A 13,781-nucleotide genomic window follows, 5' to 3' on the forward strand; every position below is an offset into this window, starting at 1 on the left:
ATTGCCTGTTCCAAAATGTAAAAACTGCTACTGCCATTACTCGCCGCCTGATTATAATAGTTCAATAGCTGACTATTAGAATCTAGTAAACCACCTCACTAGTTGACATGATTCACCTTTCCTCTGATGTCAACACTGGTATTACAATGATGCACAAGCCTATAGCTCCATATAAGCTCTATAGTTCAAAAAGCCTACTTTCTAAAATTTGTTTAACCTTTGCTGAAAGTGCTGTATGCACCAGCGAAACCACAGGCATATGTGAAAACAGCCACAAAAAACATAACTGGGTAAAAATTTATTGAAAATGTTTACAAATAATGCCGGGTATTCAACTGTGCAGAGTTAAAGTACAGGGCTTTTCATTAAAGTGCAGTGCTTTTCAAAGGTTTCTACGTCACCTTAACTGAGATGATAGCGCTCCCCTAATAATGAGGACTGCAACAGCAGGCCCAACGGGCCGCTCAATGACATGTAAAGCTGCCTGGAAAATCTTGAACACTGCTATACAGCAACTTTACTCACGAAGAGATTTGGGTGTACAAGTTTCATGTTCTGCTCTTTAGTATTTAAAAGAAGCAAGAGTTTTACAAATGGTGCTCAAAACCACAGGCCTATTGTCAATACTTACATTTATATTACTGTCAACATCATCAACAATACACAAGCCCAAACAGATTCTGTGGCCCATTGTCGAAAACTGCAAACAACTTTTCAGTCGTAGAATCCCTGTTTTATTCAAGGAAGACAGTTGCGGACGGTTGCCCTGTTGCAGAACATGCTTGAAGCTTTTCTTGATTAACAGCATTAAATCCACTAAAACTCTGCCATATAGCACATAGTGTCAACAAAACAGTAGTCAGATAAAACATATATCACTTTAATTGCATAAACAATGAACAAAAATGAGCATTCACAGCAGCATAAAAGCTAAGCAACCACTGCAGAAAAAGGCCATCATGTTCTCGATACAGATCACTCAGTATTCTTACTTGTGCCGGTGTACTCACACGGTGTGTCAACTGGACCCCAAGTTCTGTTACCCATAAACGCTTGTTGTATGTGAAGCAAGCTGTATGCAATAAGAAAATGTTTCAGGCTGCAAGTGGAGAACGAAAGGTGCAAATAACAGAAGCCTCAGACTCCTTTCACTCTCATCTGTTTTTGGCTTTCAGTCACAGATGGAAACTAGTGCACACCAAATTGTGCAAGCACCGATGACAGTATTCAAACCCTCTTCAGTGGTGGCGATAAGGAACCAACAATGACATGCATCACTGCAGCTCAAAATTACACAACTCCTGTGCTGCTGCACCAAACTTTGTTTCATGGAGTAGTGCCTGTTTGGGTTTAACTATGCAGCAGATGAAGATATGCGTACTGCTAGGACTGAAAATATCACAACCCAAAACAAGCACTAGTCCCAGCTATTAGCAAATCAAACCTAAAAAGAAAAAAAGCACTCCAAAGGCGCAGTGAGTTCTCATGCAAATGAAGTCTGCATCAATGGCTCCATGCAATTTCCCTGTCAATGCAGGATTTAAACATGGAAATGCCAAAAAATTATGCTTATTGGCATTCAAGAGGAATGGCTGTGTGCTAATCGATCTTACCACAAGTTAAGCTCGCTCGAATGGCCTGAGGCATGACTCAATATGATGGCAGCAACATCCAAATCTAGGCCACTTTCTCAGTGAATTCTCTTCTGTTAGTGGTGCCTCGTTTTTTGTGTACTCACTCTGCTCTTACTGCGTCAGGACCAAACACAAAAAGAGATCACCTCTAGGGCCTTAATATGATTCTAAAATAAATTTATTCTGAATGACTAAGTAGTAACACCACACTTAACACCTTGCTTAAAGACGTGTGGTGTCAGGGTAAAGGGAATGGCAACGACGTTGAGGACTTTGCTAAACCTTGTACAAAGAGGGACTGACTCAGAGTACCATTACAAAACAACACAATTCTAGCACTGGCACAAACACCTGCCGTAGCAGCACCCATAAAACTATGGCCTACATTGCACTATACTGCAGAACTGCACACAATAGGTAATAGGTACATAACAGGTACAAGGTACCACGGTAATAAACAAAGAGGACAATGGAATGGACTCTGACACTAGCACTAGTTGGGATGCTTGCAATGTTGCAAGCAGCCAGCTACCTCTCTTTTCTGCAATTTCCCACCCACGTGCTACATAGCTAGCAGCATCACGTGCACTATCCTATCAGTAATGTAATGCAAGACAGGTCCTAGGTGCCCACTTACATACATAGTTGCATATCTTACCATACGCAGCGCATAGGGCTCACTAAGAGTAGTCGCTCCAATAAGTTGTCTGCAGCAGTTCAGTATTACCTAAATGAAAGAATTCCCTTGTGCAGAGATGATGTGGTCAACTGCTCAAATGATAACTGCAGCCCTTAAAGGTCTATTGTACTTTGGACTAGCAGCCTAGTAGTACTGTAAAAATCCCACATTTCATGAAATGCATGCCACTTGTGGGCTGCTCTTCTCAGTAGGGCAAGGGCAAGTTGAGAAAAAAAAAAAACTGGCATCACAGGAAACTGCAGCTTAACACACACGATGGCTACAGCAGAACAGATACCGCCCATGGGGAAAGGCTACAAATAAATGTTTATTACAGGCAAACAAGCCAGCAATAAGATTCAATCAGCAGCACTCTGCTATAAACTGACAGGCAGCAAATAAGTGGAATGCGAACTTTATTATGCAGCAAGTGCCAGTTCAAAAACATAAGCAGTAACCAAATGTGCACATTTGCCATGCTATACACAAAAATGCAGCTACTTTTCTGTTTATTAACGAGACCAGAGCAACGTGCGTGCCCCTGCACAGCTTGGTAAAATGCAGTATTTTACTGCAACCCTACCTTAAAAGTAGCATCAAAAGATTTGTGGCACCATCACATTTCACCGCACAACACTCTCTCCTAGAGTCTGCCAAATGCACGTGCTATTGCTGCTCGATAAAAAGGCCTTGGCTGTCCTGAAACTCATACAGATCAGGAGCATGTGGATTCACTATAAAACACATCTCATGAAGGAATGGATGCAATGCAGTCACACAACAAACACTAACCCTCTTCACCATCACTCTAAACTTCTTTCTCTCTTGATAATGTTACATGCAACATCTGAGTTTTTTCCTGGTACTAAGGATATGATATCAGTGAAGAAAGAAATCCACCTCAAAACACTAAACGTAACTAGCTGTGTTACATTTGACCCTTTCTGCAATTGCCAAGTTGGTTTCCCCACACTAATTTCCGCCTTAATAATGGCTAGGTGGTACCAATGTTAAAAAGCAGGTGGGATGCAACTTCTCTGCCTGTGTCTCACGAAATAAAGGAAATGTACCTCATACTGCTATCCCATAAGGTGAATGTCCTTTAAAGACTTCAACTGCAGCTTTGAAAGCATGCCTCTCAGTCCCTGGGTTATCAAGAAACGCAATGCAAAAATTGTGCAGTGGCACATTCCACCTCCCGATGTTGCACGTCAAAGTACATAAACATTGGCGCACCAATAATCGCAGAACTAGCCAACAGTTAATCAAGGATAAAGTGCCAAAAACGCAAAACTATAGTTGGCTTGTATGCATGATCAAATTACTTGCTCAGACCCAAAAGGCGTGGGTTCGATCCCTGCCAGGGTGGTCGAATTTCGATGGAGGCAAAGTTCCAGAGGCCGATGTACTGTGCGATGTCAGTGCACATTAAAGAACCTCAGGTGGTCGAAATTTCCGGAGCCCTTCACTATGGCGTCCCTCATAGCCTGAGTCGCTTTGGGATGTTAAACCCCCACAAACCACAAATTACTTGCTCAAGAAAGAAGTGGAAAATGCACATCAAAGGAGGCCCTCCAGCCAGTGGAATTGACTTAACATACACTCTACCACCCTGCACTTGCTAGCTATCTGCAATGCTATACTAGCAGGTACAGGGCAGTTTACCATGACATCATTGCAATACACTAGAGCCATTGGCTGGAAGGGCCCCCTTTGAGTTGCTGTTTTGATCTTGAGTTGTATCCAGCTTGACAGGTGTAGGTGTTATTGCCATGAAAACCACGCTGACATGTTGTGCTTCATAAAACAAAATAGTTACATATTTCATTTTAAAGATTAGCTGTTTCTGCCTTTAGGAGGGCACCCACCATTGAGGTGAAGCCAGCCTAACAATAGCACAAAGGGTCTAAACTCATCTATGTTAATTTGAAACCTTGGGCATGCACAAAGACAAGCAGCCCAAAAGCTGTTTAAGAGAAACACTTCCTTGCAACACACTGCCACTTACTCATCAACTGCAGCACACATCACACCCAGTGCGTGGTTACCCGAACGCGTGCAGGCGATGCCTGTGGACGCCACTCAGGCATGCCTCTAGCGCAGGTACTTCTGGATCAGCAGCAGCAGGGTGCGATTGGGCAGAACCATCGTGTGCTCCAAGGGCTCGTTGGTCATGGGACTAGTCTCCTTTCCACTCTCTAGCCAGCGGTTGATGGCTGTCCGCTCGTAGCTGTAACCGTCTGCACAGTCAGAGCCCAGAACCATTACGCTCTTCCTAGAGGAACGCAGCATGGCTTAGTGGGTGGCAATGATCGATAGTTCAATGCTGCCGCACAACAAGTACAGATCTCTAAGTAACCATGAGTGTAAAACAAGTGATAATGTACAACATAATACCACAGCACCCGAACTACCACCACCCCTCCCCTCCCCATCTTCTACCTGATCTTATTCAGTGCACACTGTAGTACTATTCTTTCTGGTCCATTTCAATAGCTCACTTTTTCTTTATTTCCTTTTTCGACGTTTCCCAAGAGTTTCCTAAATTGCAATAACTGCAATTACTCATTAGCATCTACCCAAGTTCAACCATATGGCTACATAGGAAAGCTATGCAGCTTCCACAAAAACTTAATTGTTGAAAAAAACTTTGTTTTGGTCCGGAGTTTGAACCCGCGACCATCGCCTGCCCAGGGCAGTTGCTTCACTAACTGTGCCAACTGGGATAGCTAGCATACGGTAGGGCGAAAGGGAATTGATCAACAAGCACAGCTGGTAGAACGACTGCCTGGGTCAGGCGGTGGTCCCCGGTTCGAACCCTCGACCAGGACGAATTTTTCTTCAACTACAAAGTTTCTGTGGAAGCTGTATACCTTTCCTTTGTAACAGTCTGGTTACGCTCGGGTGAATGCTAGTGAGTAATTACTCCTTTACTACAAATTTCCTCCACCTTATGGAATTTCTGCCCAGCATTCTCTGAAATTCACAGTATGAAAAAAATCTAAGGAAGTCATACACAGTTTGCAATATTTCACAGCAAATCAGTTTTGGAGTGTGTTCGCACAAGCACTGTCCCGTGAGCGTGTCAGTAGCATTTCTGTCAGTCCATGCTTTTTTTTTTTCGTTCTGGACTGTGCACTGAAGAAATCACTGACCTGCAGCCACAACGGGGTCCCGCATGGGCTCCTGGGTAATGGGGCAGAAGAGCTCCTCGGGCAGGGCAGCATCTTCCTCGCCCGCCGGGGGCAGGTGTCGCCACAGCGGGTGCTTCAGGGCCTGCACTTCGCGCAGCAAGCGGGCGCGCGTGCCCAGGGCGTCCACGTGCAGGGCATTGCTGAGCCCCTCGTGGGTCAGGTGCAGCAGCTCCTGACCATCGATGGCGTGCTCCTCAAAGGCCGCTCGGTGCTGGCCCATGCCCAGGCCCTCTAGCCACTCACCCACCTGGTCGACCGACCACCGGCCCACGGCCGCCACACCTACCCCCTCCTTTGGCTGTGGCTGCGGCTGTGGCTTCGGCTTCTCTTCATGGCCCTCGCCCTGTAACGGCGTTCAACAGACAAACATGGCTTTAAAAAGAACACACACTTTAAATTTAGGCTTGCAGAGGGTAGCTGCATTGTAGACCGCACTTACCATTTTCTGGCTGTGGCCACACAGTAATTACAATATGCATGCTGACTTTAACATCAGGATTAGCTGTGTCATTAACAAGGTAACCATAAAACCCAATTTCTTTCCACCACCAAGAGATATGTTGAGGGAAAGCCAGCTTCTTGAGTTATTCAGTGTTGCCTGAAGTTCGATCTATCAGATGTGACAGCTAATTTTTGCATGCTATTATAGCCTTACATTTTCGTATACATTAACGTTGTAGCTTTACGATGCTCAGAAATTTTTCGATGCAAAGGATAATTCTATCTAACCAAGTTCGATATATCGAGTTTGACTGTACTGTAAAATCTCATTAATTCAACACCCGCCAGGCCATGTAAAATATTCCAATTAAGCAGGTTTTTTAATAATTCAAAACTAAAGCAAAACAAGAAAGTCAACGCAAAACGTAGTTCCAACTGCATTAGAGTCGAAGTCACAGTCGACGCTGCATGGTTAACTTTGCAGCGGAAGCTCATTTAGCCTGCTGTCGCCGCCGCGTCACTGTCGGTTGCTCAAAATTTGGTCACACTGACACTGGTTTCAATGCCTGCAGAACATGGTCATGTATTTCTCTCATCTAACTCAGTCATTGGCAAAGCTCTTCGCCATTTGCCGGCGCTTTTATACTATGACTATCTTGGCATGTGCTAGGGCAGAGGCCAAGTTGGGAAACGTCAGGTCAGCCCATGCGCAAATGGGAAGCAGTTGGTTAAAAAGGAGCAAAGAGAACAGTGTGCACATAGGTCACCCAGAAAGTCTGGACGTGGCGCAATGTATTTTATAGAAGCCGGTGCGGACTGAGCACAGATGACTGTCGGGGCCAGTGAACTGCAGAGGGTAGCTTTGGCAGATGTGGCGTCACCGTGTCACGTGCTAAGTCTAAGCGCCACCGCTGTCTGCACAATGATGCGCAAAGCATCAAAGAGTGCAATAAGCACCGTGCTGCTTAGTACAGGCTCATGTGCTTATTACAAAAGGCGCGATTCTGCGTCTGCTTACCAGTCGAGCTCGCATGAGTTCCCATGACTGTAGCCAACTAGGGGCGCACCCGCAGAGCACCTCAGGTCTTTGGATTAACCAATCCAGTGCAAGCTGGTGGCTAAAATTATTCGGTAAAATTCACATTACAAATAATGGGACCGCAGATAGTCTAAGCATTATTCTAGATTTCGAATTAACCGGTGAAGAAATAATGAAGTTTTACCGTACCTCCCTATGCACTGTTTTTTAACAGAAGCTAAGAAAATCTTGTGTCCTCTCAATTCTGATCGGAGCCTGATTTGCTGACCACCCACACAAACACTTTCGACTGTTTCATCAACGTTTAAGGGTATTTTTTTGGCACGCCTTTTTCCTTTTAAAAAAATGAAAGTAAATAAAGAGCCTTTGGTATTTTAATCATATCTTGCTGATCTTGTTCATCCCTCAGAATACTACTCACTATCAACTAATTATCTTCAAACCTATGATGCCTTTAGTGCTGGATGTGCTTTTTCCATGTTGCCAGTTTTAAAATGACTCTTGAGATTTGCCAATGCACACACTTTTCTGTGGCCCGAAACGGAGAAAACCACTTCAGGGGCAGGACATTCCCAGGTCTCCCCGAGTCACACAGGGGCCATATTCTGCAGCAATTCCCTTCATAATTTATTCTTCTGCACTGCTGCTACTGACCATCCTCAACTTTCACACCACAGCTGCCAAGTGACACTGCCTGTCCAGCTCTCAGCAATGACATCACAAGTCACAAGTATAGGCCTCTCCAATATGAAAGGGAACAAAGATTGAGCATTCAGTTAATTATTACTTCACAATTATGAGTGACAAGGACATTTTTCCTGATTTCTGACAGTTTTCCTCTCGGGAATTAAAATCAACAAAACATCACAAGAAAGCGAAGAAAAAAATACATCTTTTTTCATATTGGAAGGACCTGTACTTGCAGTAGAAGAGCAAGAGGATGAATAGGGGAAAGAATTGCCATGAACTCCAGCTCCAGGCTTCAGCTTCAAGCCCACGCACAGCCAAACTGCATGACAAATGCACTCACCGGGCTGCTGCTGCTGCTGTCGGCCTGGGTCCATATGACCACGGTGCGGTCATTGGAGCCCGTGGCTAGGAACTCTCCATCACTTGAAAAGGCGCAGCAGGGCACGTAGCGGCTGTGCTTGGTTAACCTCTGCAGCTGCTCCCCGGTGCCCTGCAGCCACAGCATAGGTGGAATGATATTGCCTTATACCAGGGGTTCTCGAACAAGGCTCCCGTACCTCTGGGCACCTAGGAGTACTATTTGCATTTTCCGAGTACCTCAATCCATGCATGCCTCACCACTTCTCCACCCCAACCCCCCCACATTACCTTCACACACTTTATTTTTGGACTAATTATTTTGTAACTGCTCAAAGAAGGACTGATTCACTATATGGCCAGTCATTAACTAAATTTGGACACTTTTGAGGGGTCACCAATCTGTACATTCTTTTTGGGATGGATGTTAGGCAGGAAGGGATAGAATCCAAGACATGTGGCATTCCTCTGCAACTTCTGAGAGCTGCTGAGGCACCCCAAGGCTAGAAATATTATGAAGCCCTGTTCTAAACACCTTACTGCCAATGGGGAAAATAATATACTGCTTGGTGCCATGAAGAAGTCTCTGGGAATAACAAGCATTTGTTCCTGACTTCTCCTACAGCCTGTACAACACAGTACCTAGCGCAGTACCTTCGGCAAAACAGATTTCACGCATGCTGTAATCAAAAGGAAACATCACGAGACTGAATTCTAACTTCGCTGCAGCTCTTGGAGTACACCTCATGCATGCAGCCTAACATTCATGCAACCTACTCCCAGCTAGGTAACTGTCAAGCACTAAATGAAATCTGTTTTAAAGAAACAGGCTGAAAGTACTTCCTTGAGAAGCAAAAAAAAAAAGAACAGCAACTACGCCACTGGTCAAACCACATTGTATATTTTGCAATTGCAGCTGTCAGCACTGATGACAGCCACATTTTTTTAATCCCAAAGAAATTTACTCAATGCCTGTTTGTCCTACAAAAGCACCAGTAACGTATTGTGTGCAAGCATTGGCAATGTTGCTACCAATAACTTGCAACACTGTGCCTGGGAAGCAGCTCCCCTGTTACCCTTGAAGATTTATTGCAATCCAGGAGACAACACCAGTCTCACGAGAGCTGCCATGCAAGTACCAGAATCGAAATTACGGCTTCTAAAACCACAACACCAGCTCATGTCAAGCTACACACTGATGCTGCTTAAAAACAATAGCTTGAAGCATGAAACAGCATGCAAAAGGCTCACGGGCATTCGAGCTTAGTATCAGCATTCAGAACACAGCAGTTCCCTGTTGTCAATTATCTGACAGTCATACTTCCCTACAGCATGCAGTGTGCCTATGGCATTAATGTGGGCATGCAACACTGGTGGTATGTGTTTATTTTTTCTCAGTATAGTCTTAAAGTGGTAGTGCCAGTGAAATTAGCCTCAGGATATGTGTGCATACAAATAATCATTAGGAAAATATGTAGCCCTTTTTTAAAAAGTAGCTGTAAAATCACAAGAGCTAAACAATATTTGCATTTATTTTTCTTAGGGACATATCACAATGAAGGTTCCAACCAACTTATGAAAAAACAGCTTTGAGAGAAAGCAAAAAATAAACCCATCTAGATTATTTTCAAGTACGTCTGACTGTACCTATTGCCGTGGTTTTGTCTCAACTTTCATTTAGCCACAAAACCTAGCCTATAACTTGGATGCAAGTCGTATTTAAGATCTTGAGGTTCACAGTTTTTAGCAATGAGTAATAAAAGGCAAAGAGAACCTCAAGAGCTCTTTAAAAATTTTGCTCAATGCAATATACAACAGATGATAGAATGAGTTGTCTCCCCTCTTGTGTCCCAAGTCAACGGGTTGTTTTCTCAGCATGTTCACGAACCTGTATCAACTCCAACTGCATCCTGCAGTCAGAGAGAGACCTGCGGTGCATGTCTGAGATGCCCGAAAGAAGTGCAGGGTATCTGAAACCTCAAAAATGTTGGTTGCAATTGCTATAGCATTTTACCAGGCTAGTCTGGTCATTACATAACAGGTGGTAACAGTGAAGGAACACAGAGACGAAGGAAAAAAGAATATGGACCGAGAGGGACAGAATGAAATTCCGCCATTTATATCCAGTGTCCGAAAATAGAGAGATTTCGCACAGATGGAGATATACTGGTACAGACGTATACCGGATTACGATGCACCAGCTTCGCATGTGTAGTGTGCCCACCTGGCCCCGCCCCTGCCACTGCACAAGTGCAGGAGGCATCCGATAATCCTGTATACATCTACACTAGTAGGTCTCTAATATCCCCCAAACAATGAGGAGGAGCTGAAAAGTTCCCAAACTTGCCTCTTGCTTGAAATGTTAGCACCATAAACTTATGAGTAGTGATAGCCTTTTTACTGCAAACTTCAAATCATCGGCATTGCAGCAGCTGAATTGCCTTTTTTGCTCACAATACCACAACAACAATGCAAACCAATAACAAAGAACTTTTTACCAGTAAAGTCCAAGCTGTTGAGAAGCTCCTGTTCTTGCTGAACAAGTATATGGAACAAGTATATGGTGTAAAGAACCAATAAACTGAATGCGCACAACAAGACTGAAATGAAATGTGAACGGCAGAGCATGTGGTTTTCTGCAGTCATGGAAACCTACCAGAGAGTCATGAGCAGGAGTCACTTTACGACTGTGAAACACGGCAAGACTTATCATGCATTGCATATTAGCCTCACTCTTTGTGGACCCTCAAGACTTTTGTCGGCAATAGTAAATGTCACCTCAGAAAACATGCAATGAAAATGTGGGCATGCATGCCTTTGGTACCAGCTGGTGCGTAAATTGGCAAGTGCCTAATCTAAGAAAGCAGCAGAAGGCTGAACCAAAACCCCACCGTGTAGCAGACCCCTAGGTGCACCCTGACATGCAAGAGAAATGAACAGTTAAAATAATCAGCACAACACTAAGGTGCAAGCAGCTTCCCTTGGAACAGCTGCCACTGTAGGATGACACTAACTAGCCACTGACGCTGCACACTCAGTTCTGATCGGCGACGTGCAAAGTTGGAACATGCGAGGCCAGCTCACCACATCCCACAGCATGGTGGTCTTGTCCCCGGCACTGCGCACGAGGGCGAGAAAATGTAAGACATGTCGTGTCCGCGCGCATGCCGGGGCGGCGCGACGCACCTGGAGGCTAGCAGCTGACCGCCGGGGGCAAAGCGGCAGCACATGACGTTCCCCGAGTGCCCCTCGAACATCCACTGGGGCCAGAGGCTGCAGCGGTGCGCCATGCGCACCTGCCAGACGCGCACCAAGTCATCGTTGCCGCATGACGCGAGCAGGTAGCTGCTCTCCAGCGTGCCGTGCGCCAGACTGGCCTCGAACTGCGGGCTGAAGTGGCAGCCAGTGGCGCCCAAGTCGTGTGCCTCGGACCGGGTCAGCAGGCAGCTGCCGTGACCGTAACGGGCGTCCCAGAGCCGCAGGTCTCCGGCCGACGAGGCGGACGCGAGCAGCGCACCATCGGGCGAGAAGCTGCACGCCGTCACCAGGGCACCGTGGCCGCCGAGGGCGCGCACCAGCGAGCGCGTGGCCACGTCCCAGAGCACCAACGTCTCGTCGTCGCCTCCAGTGGCCAGCAGCGCACCGGAGGGCGAGAAGCTGCAGCAGCGCAGAGCCGCTTCGCTCTGGTGCTGCAGCTGACCGAGCACCTCGCCGCTCTGTCGAATTGGATAGCGAGCATCCCTCAGGCACCCGAAACAATGCAGAAAAAAACAGCTACGACCGGCTTCGACACAGCACTCGGCTCACCTGAACATTCCAAATGAACACGCTGCCGTCGATGGAACACGACGCGAGGGCCGTGCCCAGCGGCGAGAACTGCACTGCGTTCACGCCATACTTGTGACCCACTAGCGGCGACGCGGACGACTCAGTGAATGACCCCGACTCGTACAGCCAGATTCGTACCGTCTTGTCATTTGAGCAGGTGGCCAAAGTAGTGCCCGAAAAGTCGCAGCCCGTCACGTCACCGGCATGCGACTCCAGCGTCTGCCGGAGCTTCCATTCGCGGGTCGCCATTTCCAGTGAGAGCGCCTAATGTTTGACGCCGACCGTCGCTACCATGGGTACAATTGACAATGCACGCCGCGTCAGATTGGTTTCTTGCGTGCTGCACCGTCCGGCCTCAAGCATCGATTCGCACTCGTGCCACATACTTGTGTCGGTCCGTCAACTTCAGAAGGCGTGGCCCCGTAGTCAGCCCGACGCGGGCGCATGCGAACTAAAACATCGATTTCGGCACATCTTTTTACCGAGCACGATGGTCGAGCGTTGCGCTTAGCGAGGGCTCGTTATACGCTTCCATCATCGGCGCGACACCATACGTTGCACAGCTGATCACTTCAGAGCAATCCAACTCGATTATTCCACGTGAGGAGTGTTCACTCATTCACTTTCGGTCGGACCGGACTCCGCGCGCTTGGTGCCCTCTCGCCCGATCCGATGAGCTGGCTTAGCACAGGAGGAAGGTGAGGAAGGCGTTCACCGCAGCGGCTCGCGCGCACGTTGCGATTGGTCTCGAGCCGTGTGACGTAAGAAGCGGGAATCGTTTGTCGCTCACCTAAATACGAATTGTGTCACTCGCTCATGCAGTCACACATAAAAGTCTGAGGAACCTAAAGCACTAGGCAGGCAAGTTATCTCTCGTTATGCTCCGGAGGCCGCGGCGCAGTCGCAGCTGTTCGCGGTGGCCCGGACCCGGCCGGCCCGTGGGGGGTTCCGCGAGAAACATTCGCACGTTTCAAATGGTCTAGCCACGCGGCGTTCAAGGAGCATTTTACCCTGAATACATGTCCACGAGGTATTCTTCCGTCTTCCTCACAAACAGCAAGAGGAATACAGTAAATACAGTATTTCTCTTATTTTTTATTGTTTTAATACTTCAGACCGTGCGGAAGCATAGCCGTTCACTTGCTGCCATCATCACGATTTGTTTTGTCTCCCGAAGCTTACTATGTTTAATAGCAGTTACGTTCAAAACACACTGTAGATAATACTGGTATATAGCAACCTAAGTTTCCTAGGCAGTAAACTCTTGCTTATTTATCTAGTACACTGTATCCAATTGCCGTTTGGTTTGATAAACAAAATTACATTATTTGCGGGAAGTCATTAATAGCTACAAAGTATTGACATATGCGCCATGTTGTCACTGCCGCATGGGAAGAAAGATATAAGTGAATGACAGTAAAGCAAAATAAGTTTTGTTTTTGAGTGTCATACAGGTTTCACTATACAAGATTTTTTCACGCACCTTACGTCCTCATACAGAATTCAATTATGTTATGTACAACAAAACAGTAACCCAAGCTTATTAACATTTGCTTACTACCTGCTACCTTTCGTGTCATATAAAAAACTGATAACATAGGACAGATGATATACAAAAGGCCAGGTGACATGCAACTTTTTACACAGCTAACTAAAGAGAAACTTTATACCAAACTATTTTACCAAGAGATGTTCCTCCAGCAGGCTATTAGCAATAGTGAACTGCAGGTGGCAATGCAGGCAACATATAATGTAGCACTACCTGCTTTTGCAAACAATAACTTCATTCAAGAGCACAGGGAATGTCAGCAGTCCTTTTCGAACATTGGGCTAATCTCAGGAGACAAAAGAGTAACTGTAGCAAAAAGTTATACCCACTGTTGTCCTGTTTGAGTGATAGCTCTACACTGGATGTTCTC

At 46.1% G+C, this 13,781-nt stretch overlaps 1 protein-coding gene across 1 annotated transcript; it reads right to left on the reverse strand.

The window, feature by feature from the left end:
• Nucleotides 1-283: 283 nt before the first annotated feature.
• On the reverse strand, nt 284-12,798 carry LOC144093594 (WD repeat, SAM and U-box domain-containing protein 1-like). The gene is made up of 6 exons (XM_077627146.1): nt 11,842-12,798; nt 11,221-11,750; nt 11,119-11,152; nt 8,018-8,167; nt 5,469-5,850; nt 284-4,553 (listed from the first exon to the last, which is right to left on the reverse strand). The coding sequence occupies exons 1-6, from the start codon at nt 12,109-12,111 to the stop codon at nt 4,408-4,410; spliced, it is 1,512 nt and encodes a 503-aa protein (XP_077483272.1). The 5' UTR covers nt 12,112-12,798; the 3' UTR covers nt 284-4,407.
• Nucleotides 12,799-13,781: the final 983 nt, after the last annotated feature.

Source organism: Amblyomma americanum, chromosome 6 (genome assembly GCF_052857255.1).
Source record: "Amblyomma americanum isolate KBUSLIRL-KWMA chromosome 6, ASM5285725v1, whole genome shotgun sequence".
Classification (NCBI taxonomy): Eukaryota; Metazoa; Arthropoda; class Arachnida; order Ixodida; family Ixodidae; genus Amblyomma; species Amblyomma americanum.